This window comes from Charadrius vociferus, unplaced genomic scaffold (assembly GCF_000708025.1).
Source record: "Charadrius vociferus isolate BGI_N301 unplaced genomic scaffold, ASM70802v2 scaffold90, whole genome shotgun sequence".
Lineage (NCBI taxonomy): Eukaryota > Metazoa > Chordata > Aves > Charadriiformes > Charadriidae > Charadrius > Charadrius vociferus.
This window is the reverse complement of record NW_009647222.1, coordinates 5,367,900-5,391,926: the sequence shown is the minus strand read 5'-3', so window position 1 is coordinate 5,391,926 and position 24,027 is coordinate 5,367,900. Positions and strand designations below refer to the sequence as shown.

Here is a 24,027-nt window from a genome sequence, read left to right as displayed (position 1 = left end):
GATAATCAAGATTTTTTTTTCCCCTTCAGTTCAAAATTCTTTTCCTTGAAAGCAAATCTGTATTGGTCTGCCAAAATTTTTAAAACTCGACTTATAGGATTCATTTTTTCCCCTTTCTGGAATACACATTGTTTCTCCTACTGTAAAAGAAGAATTGCAAACAGTAGGCTGGGAGGCTTGACAGAGCTATAATTATACAATTGGCGGCATTAAACGTAGGAAGAATTGATTGTCTGCTTAGTTGGCTCATCATGTAGACTTATATAACAACCACAGAAAAGGACCAACAATAATATTTAATTGCTCTCCTTCTCCCTCTGATTCCCATCTTAGGATGCTTACATACTATGTGAGAGTCTGGGATCAACAGTATAAATCAAATGCACCCTGGGAACCACAGGTCGGTGACTGAAGAACATTTCCATTTGGTTATAGCTTCTTTATATTTACTTTTACTGAGATACATGGCACTCCTCACAGAGGGAACTTTGGCTAACCACGTATTTTTCTTGCACCAGACATTCAGTGTACTCTGCAGGCTGCCTTGAGCACCTAGGCACCCTCAACGACAGCCTCCTCTATGGGAAAGGTTTATGTATCTAGAAGAAAGGCCAACCAAAGCAGGTCTCTGGGGCTGCATTCACCCACACTATCCAACAGCAAACACTGGTGATGTCGGGCCTTATCAGGTCCTATCTTTTTCTCCACTAACAGCACCAAATTTTGAACTGCAGAAAAACGTGAGCCTTCTGATATCATGACTCTGAATTCTCTTCTTGAATTGTCTTGAATCCCTCTTCTGAGGGCCACAAGGATGATCCCAGGGCTGGAGTACCTCCTATGAGGAAAGGCTGAGAGAGTTGGGGCTGTTCAGCCTGGAGAAGAGAAGGCTCCGGGGAGATCTTATTGCGGCCTTCCAGTACCTAAAGGGGACCTACAGGAAAGCTGGGGAAGGAAATTTTACAAGGGCATGACGTGATAGGACAAGGGGGAATGGCTTTAAACTGGAAGAGGGTAGGTTTAGATTAAACATTAGGAAGAAATTTTTCACTTTGAGGGTGGTGAGGCACTGGAACGGGTTGCCCAGAGAAGTTGTGGATGCCCCATACCTGGAGGTGTGTAAGGTCAGGCTGGATGTGGCCTTGGGCAACCTGGTCTAGTGGGAGATGTCCCTGCCCATGGCAGGGGGGGTGGGACTTGATGATCTTCAAGGTCCCTTCCAACCTAAACCATTCTATGATTCTATGATATGGTGCTTTTGCTCTGCTCTTCCCTTCCCCACAGGAAAGCACATGTCCACACTCTCCTCATCCACCAGCTCCAAGATGTCAGCCCTTGCTGAGGTGGGGAGGGGACCTGAACTTTATTCTCACAGGGTGGCACCATAACTACCAGGCTGCATAACCGACTGCCTTCGGCTCTTCCTTTGAAGGCTCTGCGCCTTTCTGACTAGAATAGAAAAATATCCATGGAACCAGAAAGGAGGAAATCCTATTGAAATAGCTATGCAACATCTCATAGTTAACAGTGCCTGGGACCCAAGCCTTTCTTCTCACAGACAAGCGCCCTTCCCACAAGACTAACAGCCATTCCACTCCTTGCTTCACCAGCTGCTACTGGACTATCTGTCGCAGCCCTTGCAGAGGGTTAAATGCAACTCACTTCAGGCTATCTCATAGCGTTGAAGTCCCAAAATGTGAGGTACCTAGGTCTGAATGTCCTCAGGCAGAGAAGCAACTTTATTAGGGTAGTCCTCTGCAAATGTCCTAAACCAGTCAGCTGCTGGCTGTAAGCAACCGAATAGCTACAGCTTCTCTCCCTCTATTTCATGGGAGGCCTATGTATTTTACGATGCTGACTCAGGGATCATGCTCTGATAAACAGAGAATGCATAAGAGCGAGCAGGGAATACCTAACTGATATAGTCTATCATAAGAGACTAGAACCAGAAGATAAACACCTGTCTCTGCCGTATAGTGAGAACTAATGTGCTTCTGGGTAACTCTGAAAGACTTTCAGGCACATGCTTTAGGAAACCGGAACTAAATTTTGGGTTGGGCACAAAATGGGGTAGGTAGGTACCTCAGCCTGTGCAAACCTCTTTGTAGATCTAGTAGTCTGTTTCTGTGATACACTATATGAACATAACATGTTCATATATGTCATAGTTGAATCCAGAACTCTTTTTTCCAGGCAAGACAAACAAGTAACATATAATTCCTCCAGAGATTTTGCTGAAATCCATTTCAGGGCTTTATTAATTATTGCTTTGTAGTTGTGACTTTTCCAGTACCAGCATCTGCTTACATAACCCCTAAAAATACGGGGCATTGTAAACGAATAAGTAAATAAATACATCATAAATAGAAGTGGGCACTCAGTCTGCACCCCAACAAAACACCTGAGTTTATTCGCTTCTTGTGGCAAATTAGGAAAGGCCTTATCACTAGATGAGACACTTGGGATTAAGGATGGGACAACTGAGATTCTGAATCCCAGAAGCTAAACTCTGTGGTCAATGGGAAGGAAGTGCTCCACTGCAGTGCTTAAAATTAGGGAAAGTATGGCAACCATCCTGCAGGAAAACTTTACACTGTCCATTTAATTTTCAGCTTTGCTTTCAACCTCTACTAGTAAATCTTCCTTTGTAATTTTACTCCTAGATTATATGTGGGTTTTTTCCCCAATGGTAACATATCTGCTTAGATAATAAACTTCTCCCCACTAAATCACTTTTCAAATTATCTAATTCAATGTTTTATATTTGCCATCTATTGCTGGTATTGCATTTGCATGAGTTTGTTCAGGGCGCCCTAGGTACTTGTTATATTCTGGAATTAAGTGTGTACATGGGATGTAGGGAGTGTACAGTGCCGTATAGTCTTATGATACTCTATTTCTATGGACAGAAAAGCAAAATTGCATATTTTAGGAGGGTCCACTTGAAATCAGGTTTTGTGTTCTGGAAGTCAGTATCTAGAGAGCAGAGAAGTGCTTTATGAACTGGTTTAATGACAGGACCACATCAATAGGTGTGTTCTTAGAAGTGACGCTCAGAAGCTGGGTTACTTGTTAGAATTGTTTCTTGGCTGGGTAATACCCATGGCGTAAACCACTGCTTATCAAGAAGCCTTTAACCACATATCTTGCCTTGTTTCCAATTTTGTTGTGCAATTCTGCACTTTGCTATCTTACATTTATTTTTTTCCATTTTGCTTCCAAATGATAGGAATAGTTTTGGAATAATCTGACTAAAATTGGGAATGCCACTTCTTTGGCAACCCCACTTAAAGAAGCAAGAAGAAGTAGTTCTAACATACTATGGAGTCAGCATTTTTAAGTGATGGACGTCATCACAGAGAACCAAAGAAATCTGCACAAAGAGAGACATAAAAGAGGAGGTAATTTGTAACCTGGATGAAGATGATTCATGAGGTTTGATACTGGCACTGCGATCTCTTCTCACTGGAGCTGGCTCCAGTGTAGGTAATCCTGTGGCTGATGTTGTTGTGGTCCAAGTTGAGGACACTCGTCTCAGCAGTCCTGGAGGCAAACTTCTCCGTAAACGCTAGAGAGAAATCAATTGTTTAGAGTTTATATATGCTTACAAAAACTTTAAACATGAAGAAGAAAAACATTTCCATTTGATTAACTCTGCCTGACAACACCTAGTGAGGTACATTAAATCTGGATTCTCGCAAGTATTGTGGTGCCTACCTTCTATTCAAATCAACACAGACAGTGCTTTAAATGCTTAGAGGGTCTGGATCATCCTCCCTATTTCAAGTTTAAAAGAAGGTGAATTTCCACAGCCCCATAGCCACAGATGTTCAACACTTGAAGCTCTTACTGGAGTTTGACAATGTTGGCTGAGCTCTTTAAAAATTTTGATCTTATGTGATGTGGCCAAAGGCACTTTAGCGAGTCATCAGGGCCAGAAAGGTGACAGGGATTGGAGCATCTGTTATAAAAGGAAAGGCTGAGAGAGCTGGGATTGCTCAGCCTGAAGAAGAGAAGGCTCAGGGGTGATCTTATGAATGTATATAAATACTTTTATGTTCAGTGACAGGACAAGAGGCAACAGGGCACAAATTGAAATACAGGAAATTCCATTTATATGTAAGAAAATATTTTTTACTATGAGGATGATTGAACACTGAAAAAGGTTGCCCAGAGAGGTTGTGGAGTCTCCATCCACGGAGAAACTCAAAACCCAAATGGACATTCTCCTGAGCAACTTCCTCTAGGCTGAGCCTAGAGAAACCCGCTCCAGGATCAACTTCCTTGAGCTGAGGGACTGGACTAAATGACCTCTGGACTGGACTGGATGATCTCCAGATGTAGTTTCAACCTCAACTATTCTGTGATTTAAACTGTCATGAATGCTCACAATTAGAGATTCAAGGCAAGAAAGGCTGTAAGAAAAATAAGGGAGGGAAGCTTCAACTTTCCTTCCTACTATATCTACCCAATACAAAGATCACTCACTGAAATAAAACTTTCACGCACTGGGGTATGATGTCACCTGAAAAGCTTAGAGAAAGCATCACTATTTACAGCACATTTTCCTTGGCCACCCTGTATTTTTCTTTCACCTGACTCTTCTTTTTCTTGACTAATAAGGCTCACATTGGTTTTGCAAATTTTTGAAGGCAGACAGTGAAAATAAAGGATGATGATAGAGAATCTTTTTGGATCCAGATTTGCTGTTGCAGATGCTACCATTTCTAATGAAGTGCTTACAGTTAAGAACTAAAAGAAATATGTCTCTGTGATGGAGAGCTTTGACTTTGCCAGAGGGTTAAGAGATACGAGATGGAAGACGCTTGTGGTTCTGAAGCTCAAACTTATACATAAATACGTTAACATACTATCTCCTTATCCAAAATGCTTGGTGTGAGATGCTTAACGTAAAGACCCTAAATCTATATTTAGACACTTAAATAAAGGACTGCAGACTATTAGTTTTATGAACCGTAATACATTTAGGTCAGTGAATTCTTCAGTCAAATTTGTACTCTGTAGCATTAACTCATTTCTTCATCCTTCATTTCTCTTCTCCTCACTAGGTATTATGCAACAGCAAACTGGTATCTGTTCACTGTGTTTGCTCATGCGATGGCAGTGTTCTTCCACGTAACTTTTCCCCTCAGAGCCTAGAGTACAGCCATTATAGACATGTACACTAAAATAAACTGGAAAATGTGCTTAACAACCTGTGAACATCCATTTCACATATACAGCTGCTACATAGGCAAACAGGGTAATAATTATCATCACACTAAAATATATTTAAAAAAGAATTACAAGGGTTGCAATTCAGGTGCCGGGAAATGCTGGAATGAATGCTGGCTGTGCCATTTGAACTGTTAAAACTTAAAAGCATTTGCCTGTGCAATGTATTCTGCCTATATTTAATTTTACAAGGGAGATTGCAGGACAAAGGTACTTTGGTTTAGTTTCAAAAGTGAAATGCAAGCCTTGCAGGACAGCTAATTACCAACGAATGTACAATTCAAACTACTTCAAAGGCGATGTGTTCTTTCTAGTTGTTTACTTACTAAATGTGGGTGGTTAACACCAGTTATTTTCTGTTGGATTCCTGAGCATTCATAAAGCCATCTGTCAAGGCAGTAATATATGTATTTTTTTTTGGTTCAGTCGTCTTTTTCTTCTCAAGGCTATTTCTCATGAGCTCACAATATTTGTCATACTAAGTATTGTGGTGGTCTTTTTTGTTTGTTTGTTTGGTATACAACATTTTAAACTTGATCCAAAGCACCTGGAGGTCATCACCAGAGACTTTTGCATTGACTTCTATAGGTTTCACACCTCTAGCTAAGGGAAGGAAGAAGAGACTGAAATTCATACAGAATTTCAAATTCCAATCTTCAAAATGGGCAAAAAGGTCCCTCATATTGCTCCTTAATTGTAATTGTGTATTTAATTCCCTACTGCTCATTGACTAGGATAGTGACCCCACATGCAGTGGCTCAAATCTTCTGAGTGGGAGGGGAATTTCTGTGTGAGAAGTAATGGGGTAGATTTGTGAGTCTGGATGCTGAAAGGCTTGTGCTTGTTCCGCTTCCTATCATTTCTTCTCTTTTAAGCTCCAACCAATGGCTGCAAGAAAATATGCACACTATCTAGGTGAACTATCCTGTGTTGAACGGCATCTTCTAAAGATGCCTGAACCAAAGTTAACCTGGCCACAGGTTGAAGGATACACAGGAATTGTCTTAGTATGAAACCAACATTCTATTTAGATGTCCATTTATAGTAAAGTATGATTAGTGCATAAGATGTTAACCTGAAGCAAACAAGCAAAAAGCCCAGTGACATCTACCACTAGCCCAGCGCTGTCCCTTTAGACAGACCCAAGTTCCAAGATGACAGACAGGGTCCAGTACTCACCTTGGGAATAGCTAGTTTCTCTCCTTTCTCTGGACATTCCTCTGAGTCAGAGCAGGTGTAGTTCTCACTGAAGGACACCAAAGGGTTCACCCTTGGCTTGTGGATGGCCTGGAAGGTTAACTGCGTATTAAGCAGGTTGCTCACTGTTCTCAGTGAAGTACACACGTTGGGGGGCAGCGAAGGATCTGCCAGAAGGTCTGTAATGAGCCCATGTGCTTCTCCCATGACAGCAATATCCACTGTAATACTGGTACCAGAAGACTGAAGAAGACAAAAATAATACATGTAAGACAATAGAAGCGAACAACCTGCTGAGCAATATCTAAAGCTGTGGTGAACTCTCTCCACAACTTTTACTAAAGCAGTTATCCACAGAGTGGAAAAATAGCAACATGAAATAACTCTTTAAATAAGGAGAATCATACTGAATAGATTGATCATCAGGCATAATGCTCACAGTCCGCAAAGAGTTTGGAATTTTATCATATTTGATTTCCCAGCTTTTACCATCTGCAGCTGACTTAACCCATCTGAATGAACTGTTCAGGGCCCCTACAGAGACCCAGTCAATGGCCAGGAGCTATTTGCACAAATAATTCTGGAGGCATAGCTTAGGATGGAAGGAGTCTCTCTTGAGAGATGCCTTTCTACTAACTACAGAGGCATCTAGAACAACTAACGTTCAACCTTTATGCTTTGATGATGCTTATGAACTTAATCCCAAGCATATATTGAGATTTTTAAAATATCTCCACGCTATTAAAAGATAGCATTCTGGTACAATAGCAACAGCATTATTCTCCAAGCAATTGTGTATTGGACAGCTATAACAAAACTGAAAGGGAGTAAAAAGTGGATTTTACAATCTTTATTTTATTCAGACAGAAGTGATGAGAATAGTTAACTCTACAGACTTGTACAACCAATTCAGATGGTCCTTTCTTCCTCTTGGGTTTGAAATATATACCTACTTTACATATAATCATTTAGGAAGAATTATTAACTAGAGTGATGCGTAAGCAGAAATAATACCAAGGACCAGCTGATATCACCAGCAAATCTTACACACCCTACCCAGTACATGTATATAATTGATCTGTAAATGACATACTGCAAACCAGCTGCGGCCCAGGCAAACTGTCTTCATACGTGTAGTCCATCCATCACGCACACAGCTAATCTAACACAGCTGTAGCACTGGCCTTCCATTGCATGCACAAGAGGATTGATCCATAAACGCATCTTTGAGTTTCTCCAGAACTTCCCAACATCCAGCAGCTCCAACTACCATCTGTCCCGAAACCCAGTAGGGCAATATACTACCACTAAAAGAAAGAGTCTATTGCCAAAAGCAGGAAAGTTGTCAAGTCTGTGAATTGACAGCTATATAATACAATTGCAAAAGATCTTTAAAATCTACTAGAAGAACAGATAAGACTGGATGCACACAGAAGTAGAACAACTAGAAAGGCAAGAAGCATATGAACTTTCAATGCAGCAGTGACATTTCAGCCTCACTAGCTGCTGAACTATAAACCACCATAAATTCCGCATGGAATCATTAATTCAAGACGCTCCAAGACTGACCATTTTTCCTTTGCTGTGTTTCTAACACATAAGCCCAATCCTGCTGCTACTGTTTGGGATTTTTCAGCAGTTGTATGTGCAGTTTGCCAGAGAGACCATTCCAGGAGATTCTGTACTAATTTGTTTTCATGTATTTCTTAGAAAAAATCTTAAGATACAGTCTTCCAAATGGGGAAGTTATGCCTGTGAAAAGAGCATACAGGTTTCTTGAGGTGGTAAGTACACGGCATGGAGAATTGGACAGACTGCTTAGCAGGAGAGTGATCAGAGTCCTGGCCAGGAGTGACATCAGTAACAGCATTTATGGACCCCACAACACATCAAAGAATAGCGTAACAGAGCTTGACACTGCTTCATTGTCACCAAAGGCTTTGCAAGAAAGAGCAAAGTATTTCTGGGGAAAGTGATACATTAGCTACGTATAGGTAAATCTCTCCCCACTGATGTCCCAGTTGTGTAGTGTGGACATCAGGCCCTTGGCAAGAGCTGTTTCATTCCACTGATCCTTTCCTCGTGTCCTGCTTCTTGCTAACACAGAGGTAAGCCACAGGGCCAGAAGGTAGCCCTCCTCACTCACCATCCTCTCACGCAACCAGAAAACCAGCCTCTTCTTCCCACAGTTATATTCTTTGTCATGATACCAAATAAAATAAACCAGAAACTGTTTGATATACTGAAAAAAATTAATGGCTGAAGTTAATTTAATGGCTCTTTCATTGCTTAACCTCTCAGGAGTGCACGCAGAAGATTCTGGCAGATGCTAAAGAAAATTTTTAAATTAAAAGGCAAGGCTTGGGATGGGGGGAATTAATTATCTATCTCAACCTCAGCCCTGAAAAACAAACCAAAGGGGACTGAGAGAGAATACATCATTCAAAGTGCGATAGAAGCCCTGTATTTTCAGCAAAACTGCATAATCTACAGTTTGAAATTCTATTAAGCCTGGAGCCTGCAGTTGTTGACTGCCGATCAGAGACAGAGATTAATACTTCAATGAAGTAAACAAGTCTGACTCAGCGGGCCATAAGCAGAGGCCCAGATTTTGTACAGCAGTACTAATATTTTGCAAAGCAGCCAGCATTGTTCTCCATGATTAGTACCAAGTGGGGAGAGGGAGAGGGAAAGGCCTTCTCTTCTCAACGGTGTGTATCTGCCACGTGGCCTCCGATGTGCGGGGAGGCCTTGACACGTCTTGGTGACCCCTGCCTTGACTCTGGGACCCAGCAGATTTGTCCAACTCAATTGCCAGGCTGTGCCGAGTTATGCGAGGAGCTAGTGCTGAGGCCATATGGCCCACGAAGAGGGACGGCACGCACCTGGTCTCCATCCCCCCTCCTGAGTTGTGCCAGCACCTCACTACAAAGGACAGTCTGTGCTCAAATCGAGTTAGGTACTTACACACATAGAATCATAAAATCATAGAATTGTCTAGGGTGAAAGAGACCCTTGGGATCATCGAGTCCAACCATCTACCCTACTCTGCAAAGTTCTCCCCTACACCAAATCCCCCAACACCACATCTAAACAGCTCTTAAACACATCCAGGGATGGTGACCCAACCACTTCCCTGGGCAGCCTATTCCAATGCCTGACCACTCTTTCTGTGAAAAATTCTTTCCTAATGTTCAGTCTAAATCTACCCTGTTGGAGCTTGAAGCCATTCCCTCTTGTTCTGTCATTAATTACCTGTGAGAAGAGACCAGCACCAACCTCTCTACAGTGTCCTTTCAAATAGTTGTAGAGAGTGATGAGGTCTCCCCTCAGCCTCCTCCTCCTCAAACTAAAGAGTCCCAGCTCCTTCAACCTCTCTTCATATGATTTGTTTGCTCGGCCCTTCACCAGCTTCGTTGCCCTCCTCTGCACTCGCTCCAGCACCTCGATATCTCTCTTGTATTGAGGTGCCCAAAACTGGACACAATACTCGAGGTGTGGCACACATAACACACAGTAACACTGCTACAGCCCATGCCCCACCAGAACAAATCAGTGGGAACAAAGTGATTCTCTCTTTGGAAGTGTGTGTCTTGCACCTGGGAAAGACTTCAGAGCTTGACAGTAGCACAGATGATACCACCTCACCCTCGGCACAATGTGCTTCTCATACAGCAAGGTGGCAGAACCTTTTTGCATTTTTGACCAAAAGGGTCAGATCTACCTGCAGATCTGATGCTTTCAACTGACCCCTCACATGAAACCCATGCTGCCATCCACCCTGCCCACAAGGAGCCACCCACCCTGCCCACATGGAGCATGCCCAAAGAGGTCCGTTCCAGATCTGTAAGGACATGGATGAGCACGCTGAGCGCCCCTCACCAGCGCTGTAATGAGACATATATCCCGCCAGCATAGCCCAGTCAAGGTCACCAGAAAACATCAACAGATACCAATTTGTGCAACATAACATACTGCATTGCACAATACTTCAAAGTGAAAACACCGTGTGCGGTATTTCAAAGACATCACTGTATTGTAGTGAGCTCCTTTAATCAGCACTTATATATATCATACAGTATCATACACATCATACAGTATTACAGTACTGTTTGAAGTACTCATAATGCTTAGAATCCTTAGAATGAGAGCATATGTAAAGTAGAACAGAGCAAGCTTAAATTCCTCTTGAAGAAAGAAGCAGAAAGAGGGTAAAAACTGCTCTAATCCACTCATTTCAGTACATTAACACCACATCCTTAATTGGTACAGTTTATATGTTGTAATTTAATTGCACAGAACTTGTATATAGGAAAGCAGTTTCTTTCTCAAGCAGTTTGAATATTTCATCTATCTCAGGATGAATTTAGAGTACTATCAGACTAGTCTGACTAGATAAAATTAGAGGTATTAAAATTATTTTCTAAAACCAGTTACAAATTGAATGCATGAAAACATTTAAGAAATATTTTGGTTTTCGGATTCTCTACTACAAACCAGCACAGAACTGTGTATGCTTTGCAAACCATTACTCAGAAAGTAAACTAAAACGTGTTTCCCTAAAGGACATGGAAACCTGGAATATTTATAAAATACATATGATGTTGTGAAACAATATAAAGATACATGCAAGACAGTAAATTGTTGAAAATTAGACTGATGTAATTGTATATACGCACATATACACACGTGCACACCTATATACACACACACAGACTTTTTTTAGGGTAAAACCGCATACAAAATCTATGCTCAGACTTTGTAAGTAGTTTTCTACTAACATGCATAGCCTCTGCATGAACTGATCTGGATTCTCTCCAACCACCTTACTCATTGGATACTTGGGAATAGAGGCATGAATAACATGTTTGCAATCAACACTAACAAACAACTAACTTGATAAAACAAAACAAAACAACCAAAGGGCTAAGCTAAGGTGAATTTAATTTGACACTGGTCCGTATTCATTTACCAAACTATGCTAATAATTGTGAATGCAGTTTCTTCCCATTAATTTTGCAGAACATTGGCTTACTATTCACTTTGTGACTTCATTCCAACTCTGATTTAAGCGATGTCATGTAGTGACTAAAACCGAAATGCTCTGGGGCATGAGAATGAGAAAGCAAATGGGCTGGAAACAAAAGCAAAACCAGATCAACTAAACATTCTCATTGATAACTAAGGTAAGGAGCAAAATAAATTCCTTACAATGCTGAAAAACAGCTGCTTTTGTGCTTGCCTTTCTTTCCACCCCCCCTTCTTTTTTTAAACTGTCATCCAGGTGGGTCTTTTAGGCTGTGGTACCACTTGGAATTCCTAACTGGGCCCAAATGCACTTGCTGTATGTTCAGGGGCTTCTTTTTATGTACAAAAATAAAAGAAAGGGTTTTCTCCTAAAGAACTCACATGAAAAATATGATGGTCTCATCACAGTAAGATGCATTAGAGACCTGGGACAGACATGCACAGTTCATAGCACCAACTGTGCACCCTAAATTTGCATGGGTGGGGGCTTACTGGGAACTTGCAAGAAAACTTTCACGTACCAAGAAGTGCACATACTGCTGCAACTGCAGGACCAAATCACAAGGAGCGTGTCCCACTGTCACACAGACAATTTTTGTCAGGACAGGAAACTTATCTTCAAGAAACACTCTTCAATGCAATACGAAAACAATATTTTGGTAAATTTTAATGATCACTTAGAATTTTTAGGTTTGAATAGATTGTTTTGAATTCTGTAACATAGCTAGAAAAACAACTTGCAAAATTTGCATAACCTGCTGTAAGCTTTTATATTATATTTCACTAAATCCCATTCATTTTCTTCTGTTAAATTATATTATGCATAAAAATCTAAGAATAGTTTTTACTCATGAGGGGGAAAAGCAGATAAAACTGTGTAGGAAAAACAAATTGAGGAAAATAGGAATAACAAATTCCTTTATCCGTAAGACCTAATAAATTTAGTTTATGAATTGTTCCTGGTTAAGAAACAGTTCACCCACCTGTGAAGCAGATTTGACATCCTTATACGTAACAGATGCCTGACTGCAAATAAATGTCTTCCACCCCCCACTGGTATTTTGCATATGATTCTCATAAAACTGAACTCATCCAGCTTAACTGAAAAGTACTGCTCTCTCTCCACCCTACAAGAAAGGATGATTAACATGACAACACAAAATCAGCCAAAACTTAAGCATAATAAAAAAAGTAAAAGAAAGGAAAAAACCCCAAACAACTAGTTATCAAACACAAACCACAATTTATTTCACACAGCCTCACGTTAGGGAAAAAATAAAATATTCATTTGCTGTGGCTTATACAAGGAAAAGCACTGAAGGCAGAGATGCTGGCCTTTCACCACATTACACTCAAGAACACTCTGTAAGTGAAAGAATGGGGGAGGCGAGGAGGAAAAAAAGGAAAAAAAGCAGCATCCAGCATATCTTCAATCTTCACACAATTATGAGCAACAATAAATCACAATTTGATATAGTTTCCAAGTCACATCATGAATACTCAGGCCAAGCTGTCTGGAAACAAAATTAAACGCAAATATAATTCTCCATTATTTTAATGTCCACAGAGCGATTTGAAGGATAAACATGAATTGGCTTCTATGGAAATAATGAATCATTTTAAAGGCGCCACAGACTTAACTACTCCACCTTTCACTGAATGACTAAGGAGAAAAGAAAAGTGCGTACAATTCTTAAAGCTACAGAACTGGAGTCTTACCCAGACTATTTCTTTTTATTTTTCTCTTATTTTGTACTAGCACAAGAGTTCAGGTTTCAGCAAACAGGACATTTATGAGAATCTTTTCTCCACCTTCACGAAGCACAGCATTTCCACTGCTCTCTGGAGGTGGACCAACTGCAAGCTCTGTAAGGCATATTCCTTTGTAGGACTGAATATAGCACCTTCCATTGTCTAATCACATTGATCAAAGAAAATTTTTATAAATCGTCAATGTAATCACTGAATCTGCTGATTCTTCAAAACACCCAGAACCACATAACTGTAAACCAGACATGGAAGCACAAAAGATGAGCACATAATGAAGAAAGACTCTAGATCTTGTGTAAGCTATAACAGTTATGGTTTTGACCCTGGACATATGGTGTTTGGGACAGCACCACCATACCAAAGCAGACTTTCCTGGGAACAATCACACTGAGCTCTGATCTGCAGAGCAGAAAATGTCATGACTGCCTGAGCACTCATCAGCACGATGCGAGCCCACGGATCGCAGTGCAGACAGAGGAAATTTTTGAAAGTAGTTTTACGAACAGAGGATCTAATGAAATGGGGCTCACTGAAGAGTTATACTTTTTGTCCCCTCAGCACTCACTGTATTGCAATGACTCCTTTCCTCAGCAACAGCCCTGTGGCCACCCAGTCAACAGGAGGCAGCCACGCTTGGGGCTATGTGCGTGCTGATGAGCAGGCTTATATGGGGCGTTCTCTCCATAATTTCACACTGTGTTAAACTGCCAGTCATCTATTACCAAGCAAGGCCACTAATTTTGACCTTCCTCTGGTATCCCACCACAGGTTGTATTAAAATTTCTAGGAAGACAATAATCTCTGATGCTTCCTCCCATCTGCCACATTTGCTTGAAACTCTTGGACAGCAGGATCACATAAGCCTACTTTCTTTAGAAAGCCAGGATGAAAACAATGTCATTCTTAAATGGCTCTAACATTTAATCTGTTCAGAGTAATCACAAACTTTGCAAATATTGAATTTGGAGCCTTTAAGAATGAGACACTGGTTTGAGAAGGAAATACTTTTTTTTCTTTCTTATAAGATCGGTGGAATGTATCACTGTTTATGGCACACTTTGTCTGGGGCTGCAGCTGCCATCGCCACATCCTGCACCTCTACCTTAGGTGACACCATTCACAAAGCTCATAGCTGCAGCTGACTAAACTTCTTCCATTACAGGCCCTTTCAAGTTCATGATAGCTTTGTCAGCCAAAGAGTTCAGACTGAAACGTATACTGCCAGGTATTTGTCTGGGGTGAATTATTTCAGCATTTGAGAAAAATTGTTCAGACATTTACAAGAACACTGTTGGAGGGGTTTATCCATGCTAAAAATTCTCAGTAAACTGATACCACTTAATCTGCACTGAAGGTGCAGTAAGGCCTTTTGCTTTCCCTGTCCTGATATGTCCAGATTTAGTTTTCCCCTGGGAAAAGCAAAACCAAAGCTAGCCTTGCATGACCTCTGTGGGTTGTCAGAGGCCAGCCGCCAAACTGCCTGCCCTAAGTGCACACACCTCCCCATGCTGCCCACGTGGCCTTGTGACCTGTGCTCAACATCCCAAGGGGCAAAGGACCACATTTAATCCAAACTGCCCTGTGCAACTCAGACTTACACCTCGATTATTCTTCCCTCTTGTTGAGTGACCGATGTCACGGTAATAATTAGCACTGATAACATCATGAGGATTGCTTCTCTCTTTAATGCCCAGGCTTGGGTGAGCATCTCCCTGGATGGGCCACAGCTGCTCAGAGAGTAGTCTCTCAGCTTTAGCAAAGACATCTACATTAAAAAAAAAAAAAAAAGTAGGAGATTCTTTTGCATATCATACTCAATACACAAACCCACATGCCCTCAGGAAAGCACAGCTTCAAGGTTTTCATAGATAAGCATTATGATTTTTTTTTTTTTTTTTTTTTTTTTTTAAGGAGAGAGAATACATTTCAGTCCTAAGCAGTTTGCGCACCATCTGTGACTTTCAAGGGAAACTACTGGTTCTTGCTTTCAGGTCACCTAGCAAGCTTTCCCAGATTTGTAACATGCACCAAAGAAAAACTTTTTGTGGTTGTCGGCAACCGAGCAACAATATCAAAAAGCTAGAAGCAGAAATCATATCAAGGAGCGGGATGATTAGATTTGGCAAGATTCAAGACCTACAGACTAGGAAAGCGGATACAAGTACTGGACATAACCCAACGCAAAAGAATTCCTCACCATTTATATCTGACAGGAAGGACCTCAAATTAACTAACACCACTGGTACTGACATAAAGTAGTACCTCATTTTCCACATTTCCTCCTGCCACAGTAGAGCACAAGTATCTTGGCTGCTGCTGGAAAACTCCAGAAAGCGTAGGGGAAAGGGGCAGAGGGTTGTCGCCCAGAGCACGTGCCGTGGGTAGCACCACTGCCACTCCGCGGCACGTAAGAATGGCAAGGGGCAAGCTGGAACTAGCCGTACACATGCTCTGCCTTGAGCTCCTGGGGAAATCCCAGTTCAAATGAAGATACTTGGAGAGTTTTGGTGACCTTCTGCATGAGGCATCCCACGAGGAGGATCCAGGGAAAGCAGCTCCTGGAAGGAGGCAAAAGCATGGGGTGAACTTCCTGGCTACGAGCCGCCGGTCACAGCTTGGAAACCTTGTGGAAACTCTGACGCTGATGTTTGATGTTCTCGGCAGAGCCTTGGGGACTCAGTCACCCCGTTCCAAGGGACTTTACGTGTGATTTGGCTGCTTAAAAACCTTAAACTGTCACGACTATCCCAGACTGAAGAACTACTTGACAACATAGAGCAGATTGCAGAGTCAGTGACAAACAGTCAGGGTTTATTATTTAAAAAGTGGACACCGCTCCAACTAAATGCAGAACTTGTAAAATTATTGCTTTTCTTTAAAACACTGCAGATGGGAAAAATTAAATTCTAAATGGGGCTCAAATCTGCTTTGAATAACACAGACTGAGGAAAACAATTCTGTACTTGAGAGACTGTCCTCAATTGTCTTACGTTATTGTTCTTCAATTTGTACATCAGATGGTCACAAATTGGTAGCTTGAAGCTGATAGTTTGCGTTCATGCGAAGAAAACAGTGACAACTGTCTTCAGTCTCAACTTGAGCTGCAGTAACACCAGCTGGGACACAGCAGGAGCAGGACGCTGGGTGTGCACACAGCGGAGGATATGCCATCTATTAATACCTGGTGATCTTACCCATTTGAGTTTACAGCTCCAATATCCCAACTGCCTGCTTAGCATGGGAAGCTATTTTAATTCTATGGTGAACTAAAACAGAGCAGCCAAACACACAGCATGAGTTAAAAAAAGATCCATTGAAAGCAATAATCACCATTCTGCCTCCTGCGTACTAACTAATCCTCCCCCATTTTCAACTTGACAGTCTCAGTTACACTAGAACAAAGCCAAAGGAGCCATATACTGCCATATTTTCTCCCTTTCAAAATATCTCAGACTCTTTTGGGATGCAATTTGAGAAGTGACGTCACAATTAGCAGCAAGTTGCTGAAATACGTAAGAAAATTGCCCCATCTAAAGAGACACATTGACCTCAGTCCTTCACTAAGGACTGTTTAACAGTATTAAGCAGAACAGCATTAATAAATATCATTAAAAATATAATGCAAATAAATGCAGCCTCTAAATTAAGACAAAAGACTGGGGAGGGGGGGATAAAGAATTGATACAGAGTGTGTCAAACGTATTTTTACATACTAAAAAGGAGTTGCCATCAGGGGAATAAACTGAAGAAGAGCAAACGTGGTGAGGTTTTAAGAACTGTTCACTGAGTGTTGAAAACCAGAATAAAAAGCAAATTAGAAACTAGGAAAAAATCATCAGTGAAGCTGCAGATACAGCATCTTTAGGGTTCAGTCTGTTCTTATTGAAATTACAATAGGGATTTGGAAATGACAGCAGGAGCCAGATGTATATCTTGGGCCATGTTTTGCGTATGCTGTAGCAACAGGAGCAGGAAGATCTCATGAAACTCTACAGGCAACCAAAAACACTAATGATATTTAGTGGCCCATTTTTTATAACACACATTCACTGAAGTCAAAAGCAGGCAGAGATATTCTGCACCTTTTGAAAAGGGTAAATCCTGTGTTCATGAAAGTCAAGCAATTGCCTCACTGCAATCAAATTGGTCAAATTTTAACGCTTTCTTCTTCATCAGACCTTGTGGTTTGCATTATGTTAGTTCTCCTGATTTAAAGCACTCACGCTAATACCAGTTAATAACCATCTAGTGTTACAGATGCCTCCTCTTCTTTCTCATGACTTTATGTCACTAATGAACTCCTCTGTGAAAAGAATTAATCATTTTTCTTTAAGACTTGGCTTTGGATTCTTATATTATAACTCATTGAAGAAAAGCAACTGTAGCCTTAGGGACCTGCAGCCCCCAAATCCTTCATTGTCAGTGATGCAGAGCTGTAATTTCTCTAAATTACAAGCTACTTCAAGATCTAAAGCCAGGACCTGCAAAAGGCAGACTAAGCATGCACTATACGTGTAAAATCCCCCACGTCTTCTAGATTACTTGTAGGCAGACACTTCAGTGAAGATCAGAAGAGAGAGAAACAGTAATTCATGTACAACAAAAATAAAACACTATCCTCTACATGTCTCCTATGATATTAAAATGATTTTTTTTCACTTCGCACAGACATAAGCTGACAGACCGGCAAGCCCTGAGGTCTGCTTCCAACCTACTTCATCCTTGACCTGAAAGGATCAATTTAAAGACACACTAGGTTAGTTTATACTATAGGCTTATTTTGCCTTTGTTGTCACAAATGAGAAAAAATATTTGCCTGCTGAGATGTAAGGTATACAGCTGGATCACAACAATAGGTCAGTGCCTGAATAAGATGGTCATTTTCAGCCACCACTGTTCTGGCCTGCCATCGACAAACCAGATGCTAAAGGCTCTAGGGGTTTCCAAGCAACCTCAACAATCACTAATTTATTTAATGAAGCTGGTGACTGATTTGTCCTGTGCACAGTTTTAATCTAAGAAAAGTCCTACTTTCAACTTGTGACTTTTAGGTGGTAAGCAGTTCCTGACTTGCACTTTAGAAAAAGAGAAAAAGAAAATGCATGTAATATCCTTAATTATGATAAGCTAGCTGCTTCTCAATTCTAATTAGAGATTGATTCAATCTGTACTTGTGCATCACGAATATCTTACCATACTGAACTTTGACTATCTGGCTCAGGGTCTGCACTTTTTGATGAGGGCCAAACACTTCTGTGTTTTTGGAAATCTTGGATTCAAATTCACATCTAAATTTAACAGCACCAGCTTCTCATTTACAAAGGGCAAAAGGACCATAGAGACCAAAAAACAGACACAAATCGTGAAGCATTGGTGCTCACGCTGGCAACCCAACTTGACAATGACTTCTGTTTCTATAGAGACTTTTCCTGCCTGGGTGTAGGTATTAAGAAAAGAAAAAAAAAAATCAACTGTGGGTTCCACATGTGTTTTGTAAATGTTAAATCCCCCTGTGAAGCTGAACTTCAGCGGTTCCTTTGAACCTACTCCAGTAAGAAACGAGCAATGATGTACCAGTGAGTGCAATATAAGCCGTTATTTGGAGGAACAAGATGACCCACTGAAACTCCGTCACTAGGACTGTTACTGAACTGTCACAAGAGCAACACTGAAATCACATTTAGAAGAAAACAAGTGAATGCAGCCCACTTAAATCATCACTTCTTTCTTAGCACACAAACCATCTGACGCAGCAGACACAGCATCGGTACTGATACTCTGGCCTTTTAAAGCTAAAGGCTTTAAAGTGCTACTACCTCTGCCAACAATTAAGAAACACATCCTGTGCCAGTGCTGCTATAAAATAACTATTGAGTCCTACATTACCACAGGATCAACGCAAAATAAGCAGCACTGTACGACAGGTAAGTCACCTGGAGCACTGACAGTTACTACTCTTCAGGCAAGTAATAAGGTACCTCTGCCTGGGTGCTTGCACATGCAGGTATATAACTAACTAAACATTTTGTTTCTTCAACAACAAAATGATTGATTAGACTGAGCAAGCTCTGCCAAGAGGGTCAACAACGCACAGAGCGCCCTACACTGCCTGGCCAGCTGGCACGCCACGTACAACCCCGGCACCAGCTCCTGAGAGGTGAAGCCTGCCAGTGTCAGAAGAGAGGTCACAACACAGCCACCAGCCACCACCAGGCATTATCAGCACCAGCACAGGGTTCGAGTTGTCCTTGAAGGCAAGGAAAGCACAGAGAAGTATGTAGATGTATGGAAATGTATGGAAGCATGGAGGAGTATGGGAATGTACGGAGAATGCAGAAAGGCAGGACCAGAGTTTGGAGAAGAAGAGAAAGACTTATGGACAAGTTGAAATGAAGGAGGAGGACACAATAAAGGCCAGTTTCAAAACAGCTGGAAACAGTGCATTAAAACCATACAGAAGCTCACATTTCCGGGCAGATGGGTTAAAAGGCTGCTCTTAATTTTTAAAAGGAGATCTAGAAAAGCAGTATCAACATGCAAATCTCTCTTCTAACACTGAAAATCAACCACTTTAAAAGATACACCCGTAAAAAGCCTTGGTATTTTAACTCAGGAGGAATCCTATTAATCAGTGGACATACTATTGAGCTATTCGCTGATGACACTTCACTTCTAATCACGTGAATTTGCCATAGAGCTCTCACACAGGGAGCAGCTGTGTCCTCACAAACAAGAAAAAGGGGTTCAAACTAGGCAGCACAAGGAGTCTCAGTGTATTGACAACTTTAGACAAACAGCAAAAATATTTTGTACCCTGACAGAAAAATTATTGGGTTTGGAATTTCTGGCAACTGAAAGGGCTTGTTTTGGCTTTGCTTCAGCAATTTTAAAGCATTTTTATTAAAAGATAGGAAGAAGTCATGTCAACTTTGCAAAGCTTAAATCTTCACTTTGAAAATGCTGAAACAAAGTTACTCAGTTTTTTTCAAAAAGGTTATGACTTCTTGTCCTGCAGAACAGCCTGGTGCCCACATTTACATTTTTCACTGCATTGGACTTCTGGAGAGGTTTAGTGTGTCTCCTGCAGTCAGAGGCTCATGGTTGACTTAAATGGGACTGATCCATAATGGATTAGACCCTTGAGATGACTTCAATATTCAGGTTTGCTAACACTGGTGACATAATGCAGGGTACTGAAGTTGAAAGTCTCCCCCCTAGTCAGTTTAACTTTGGGAGGTTAAACTCAGAACAACAAAGATAAAAGACCACTTTAATCACAATGAAATGCTTGACTTCATGCCACTGACCTTGCTGAAGAGTCACGCACATCTCTCATTGCAATGTTTTACGTAAACATATTTGTTAACAAATTGAAACAGACCACGAGGAAAATTGTTTGCCATACGGTGCTCTGACAAATCAGCTGATGAAGCATATGGATTCAGTCTTCCTGCTTCTCTGTTATCTCCCTGACTGCTTCAATTTGAGTGTTACAAGTGCCCCCAGATACCCTGCTTATCCTATTAAAGTAAAACAAAAATAAAAATGTACTGACCGATTCTTTCTGTACACCCCTCTTCAGCTCTTAATGCACTTGGTGAGATTTTTGGGAAAAACAAAACGTTCCTACGTTCTCTAGAAAGAATTACTTCAGTTAAACTATTTGTTCTTTTGATTACTGCAATTCCTAGGAAAGCGCTAACACAGAACAGAAAATATATATCAGCAATGCCCAATTCATGCAACACGCTGGCATTTTGCCAGTAATGTGAAAACTTCCCTTAATCTGAGTACAAATTTATTATATCCATTTCATCTTTTATTGCAAGCTACCATTGCTGTAGAGAGTAAAGTTGAAACATTCTATATGATATTACAGCAAAACGAAATACCGCACCAAATTAAACATGCAAAATGCTTTATCCACTTGCCCTTTTTATCTTGACTGTCAGATCCAAGAGATGTGTTTGATTTCCTGTCAATAAAATCAAGGTGGCACAAGAAGGCAGTGTGATGACGTTCCACCTTGTTCTGCTTTTTAGAAAAGATGCCTTCAATTAGGATGGGATTTCTCTGACATGATACAAATATGCCTTTAAGCCATAACTAACTATATAGTAACAGAATCACAGAATACCAGGTGGGAAGGGACCAAAATGATCCAATTCTATACAGACATATAGTAATATACCTATAACTTAAACATGTTAATAGCTCAATTTAAATGAGGGGGTGGGGAGTTAATGGGAAGGAAAGGAATTAACATTTAGTTGGCCTTTTTTTAAACAGAGAAGAAAATGCAAATCAAAAGCTGTCTCTAAAGGCTAGCTAATCCTTTGTGTATAAAGAGAACCATATGAGCCCGCGCCAGCTAAAAACAAACAGACAAGTTACAAATAGGACTTCATATTTGACTCTGAAGCCTGATTTGTGTGGATTTGGGTGTACTTAGTTACCAGACAAAAAAGATAAAATCATGTTCTGACTCTACATATAATTTAGGGGTTTCTACTCTGCTTTAAGGGCTTGCTTATGTGATCAGTCTAAATGAGAACCAGTTAAAAGATGTTCCACCAAGTGCAGAGTAAATTAATTTAAATAAAACCTGTACATTGGCAGACTTCTAACCACACACAGTAACTATTTTTGATTGTAAAATGATGTTCGTTTAGCTCTGTATAAACAATTTATGAATCCACCTTTAACGTAACGCAACCTCTTCTCCCTGCACCAAGCTGACAGCCATGCAAAACCCCACATGGCTCCAGAGCAGCATGCTGAACTCTGCTACCCCTCGGGCAGCGGCAGCATCGGTGATGATCTAGATGCCAGCCCTTTGTTACTGACAAGAACGTAAGGAGAAAGGAGATCAGAGTGCAGGTCTTCTGCTGGAACGGAGCCACCGCCTCACTTATAAACCAAGCGATGCAGACCGGGAGCTCCCAGCGGGACGGAGCAAGAAAGCCCAAAATGTCACTCCTTCTTCTAAGGGTTACTGCCTCCCGGATGGTCCGCTAGTGTCCCACGGGGTCAACGGCACAGGAAAAGGGGAGAGGGCAGGAGAGGGGGGTACGCAGCACAGCTATGAGGACATCCAGCTGCAGAAGTGAAAATCACAACCGGAAAAGGGGATGAGAGCTTCATAACGAGGATGCCAGTGAGAAAATTACAGAACAGCTGGTTTGAATACATATTCAAGGCTAGAGCACGAGTACTTCCATAAATGAGCACACTATCTAGGATACCTAATGCTAGGTAACCGCTTAAGGTGAGTCAGTGCTTCAGGAAAGGATATAACACAACAGCAATGCTACAACTGAGCAGAACTTTTAATACAGGGCATTACAATCCTGCAGCTTTAGGTGCGGAAAAGCCTTTCCCAGGGATCACCAGATGGCACTATTCTTCCTTCAAATTGAGACTGTCACTGCTGTGCACATGAAATGCTACCATCAATTTGGAAGGAAAAAGATCTTCATCCATGTTTTTTATATATTAGCCTAGTAGTCTCTTGCTGTTCACATTCTTTCCAATGATCTTTAAAATGTTGTAGAAACAACAAAGAAATTACTGTATCTGGAGGAGGTGGAGGGAATCTTGTAACATTTTGAACTAACCCTCATACTGAAGTATTCTGTAGAAGAAGGATTACAGACGTTTCTGTAAGAACACAAAACTCCCCAGCAATACATGCAGTACTTGACAGCTGTATTAAGAAAGTAGAATTGCTTTCAGAGAAATAAATCAAACACATTAGGATAACATATACATGCCCCTCTTCTCCCCATTTTATATTTCTGTCTGCTACCAGAGCTGTTGAAGATGCTAAATGCCATCTGCGATCGTGCAGCATTTAGTAGGAAAGTATTCCCTAAATTTGGTTGAAGATTATTGTACTTTTTTTTTTTAAATAAAGCTGCTGACAGTATCCACATACAAATAATAACGAAAGAGAGAAAATGAAAGAATATTGCAAAAAACGCTAATAATGAAACATCAGCATGCACACACACACAAAAGACAGCGTTTACATGTGCATATTGATGTAAGCATGCTTTCAGTTTTTGTGATTTGCAACAGGACGCAAAGTATTCAGCAACACGTTTGCAATCAGGTACAAGCTACAGAGGCTATGGAAGCAAATCCAGAATACAGCTAATTTGGGATGGAAGTACAGAAGGGGCACATTCAAATTGAATGCTCAAAAACCTCTCATCCTAGACAGGAAAGAGCGTTGTTTCTTTCTTTTTATTTTTTTTGTTTGTGTTTAATCCACCAAAGCACTTATCTGCACTCATGACTACAAATTGATAAACTGAAGAGCAAATCAATCTGCAGAGTGACTCCTCTAGCTTCAGCAGGAGTCACTGCAGAACTGAAGCCTGCCTGCTGTGCTCACGAGCCAAATTCCCTCACAAAACTGATTTTTGTTTTCCTCTAAGCAACTCTCCCTCCTTTCAGCTCCCTAGAAGTTGACAGGCTGCTTCCTGTTCCATGATCTGTGAATCACAATGTGAACGCCAATCGCTACTCCCCTGTGAAATTAAATTAGGTATCGGAGCACAGCGTGAGCAATAAGTTTTCCTAAGACGCCAGCCCTAAAGAAACTGCACTCTTTCTTCCCCCAGCTGAAGAATGGAGTTATGAAAGCAGGGTCAAGTTGGTTATTACTCTTCATACTCCACAACATCAACCAGTCTGCTCTGAGCCAGATTACAATAATTTCTCCACTTCCTAGTCATGAATATAACGGTACCAAATTTAAAGAGTCCAATAATTCATTATATTTATTTGTGT

At 41.0% G+C, this 24,027-nt stretch overlaps 1 protein-coding gene across 1 annotated transcript in view; it reads right to left on the bottom strand.

Annotated features, from left to right (window-relative positions):
• The window catches only part of PDE3A (phosphodiesterase 3A, cGMP-inhibited), a 95,315-nt gene that overhangs the window by 36,067 nt on the left and 35,221 nt on the right, over positions 1-24,027 (bottom strand). Inside the window, exons 2-3 of the mRNA XM_009879660.1 lie at positions 6,415-6,675; positions 3,414-3,568 (exon numbers count right to left, since the gene is read on the bottom strand). Of these exons, the coding sequence (XP_009877962.1) occupies positions 3,414-3,568; positions 6,415-6,675 (416 nt within the window). The remainder of the gene's footprint in view (positions 1-3,413; positions 3,569-6,414; positions 6,676-24,027) is intronic.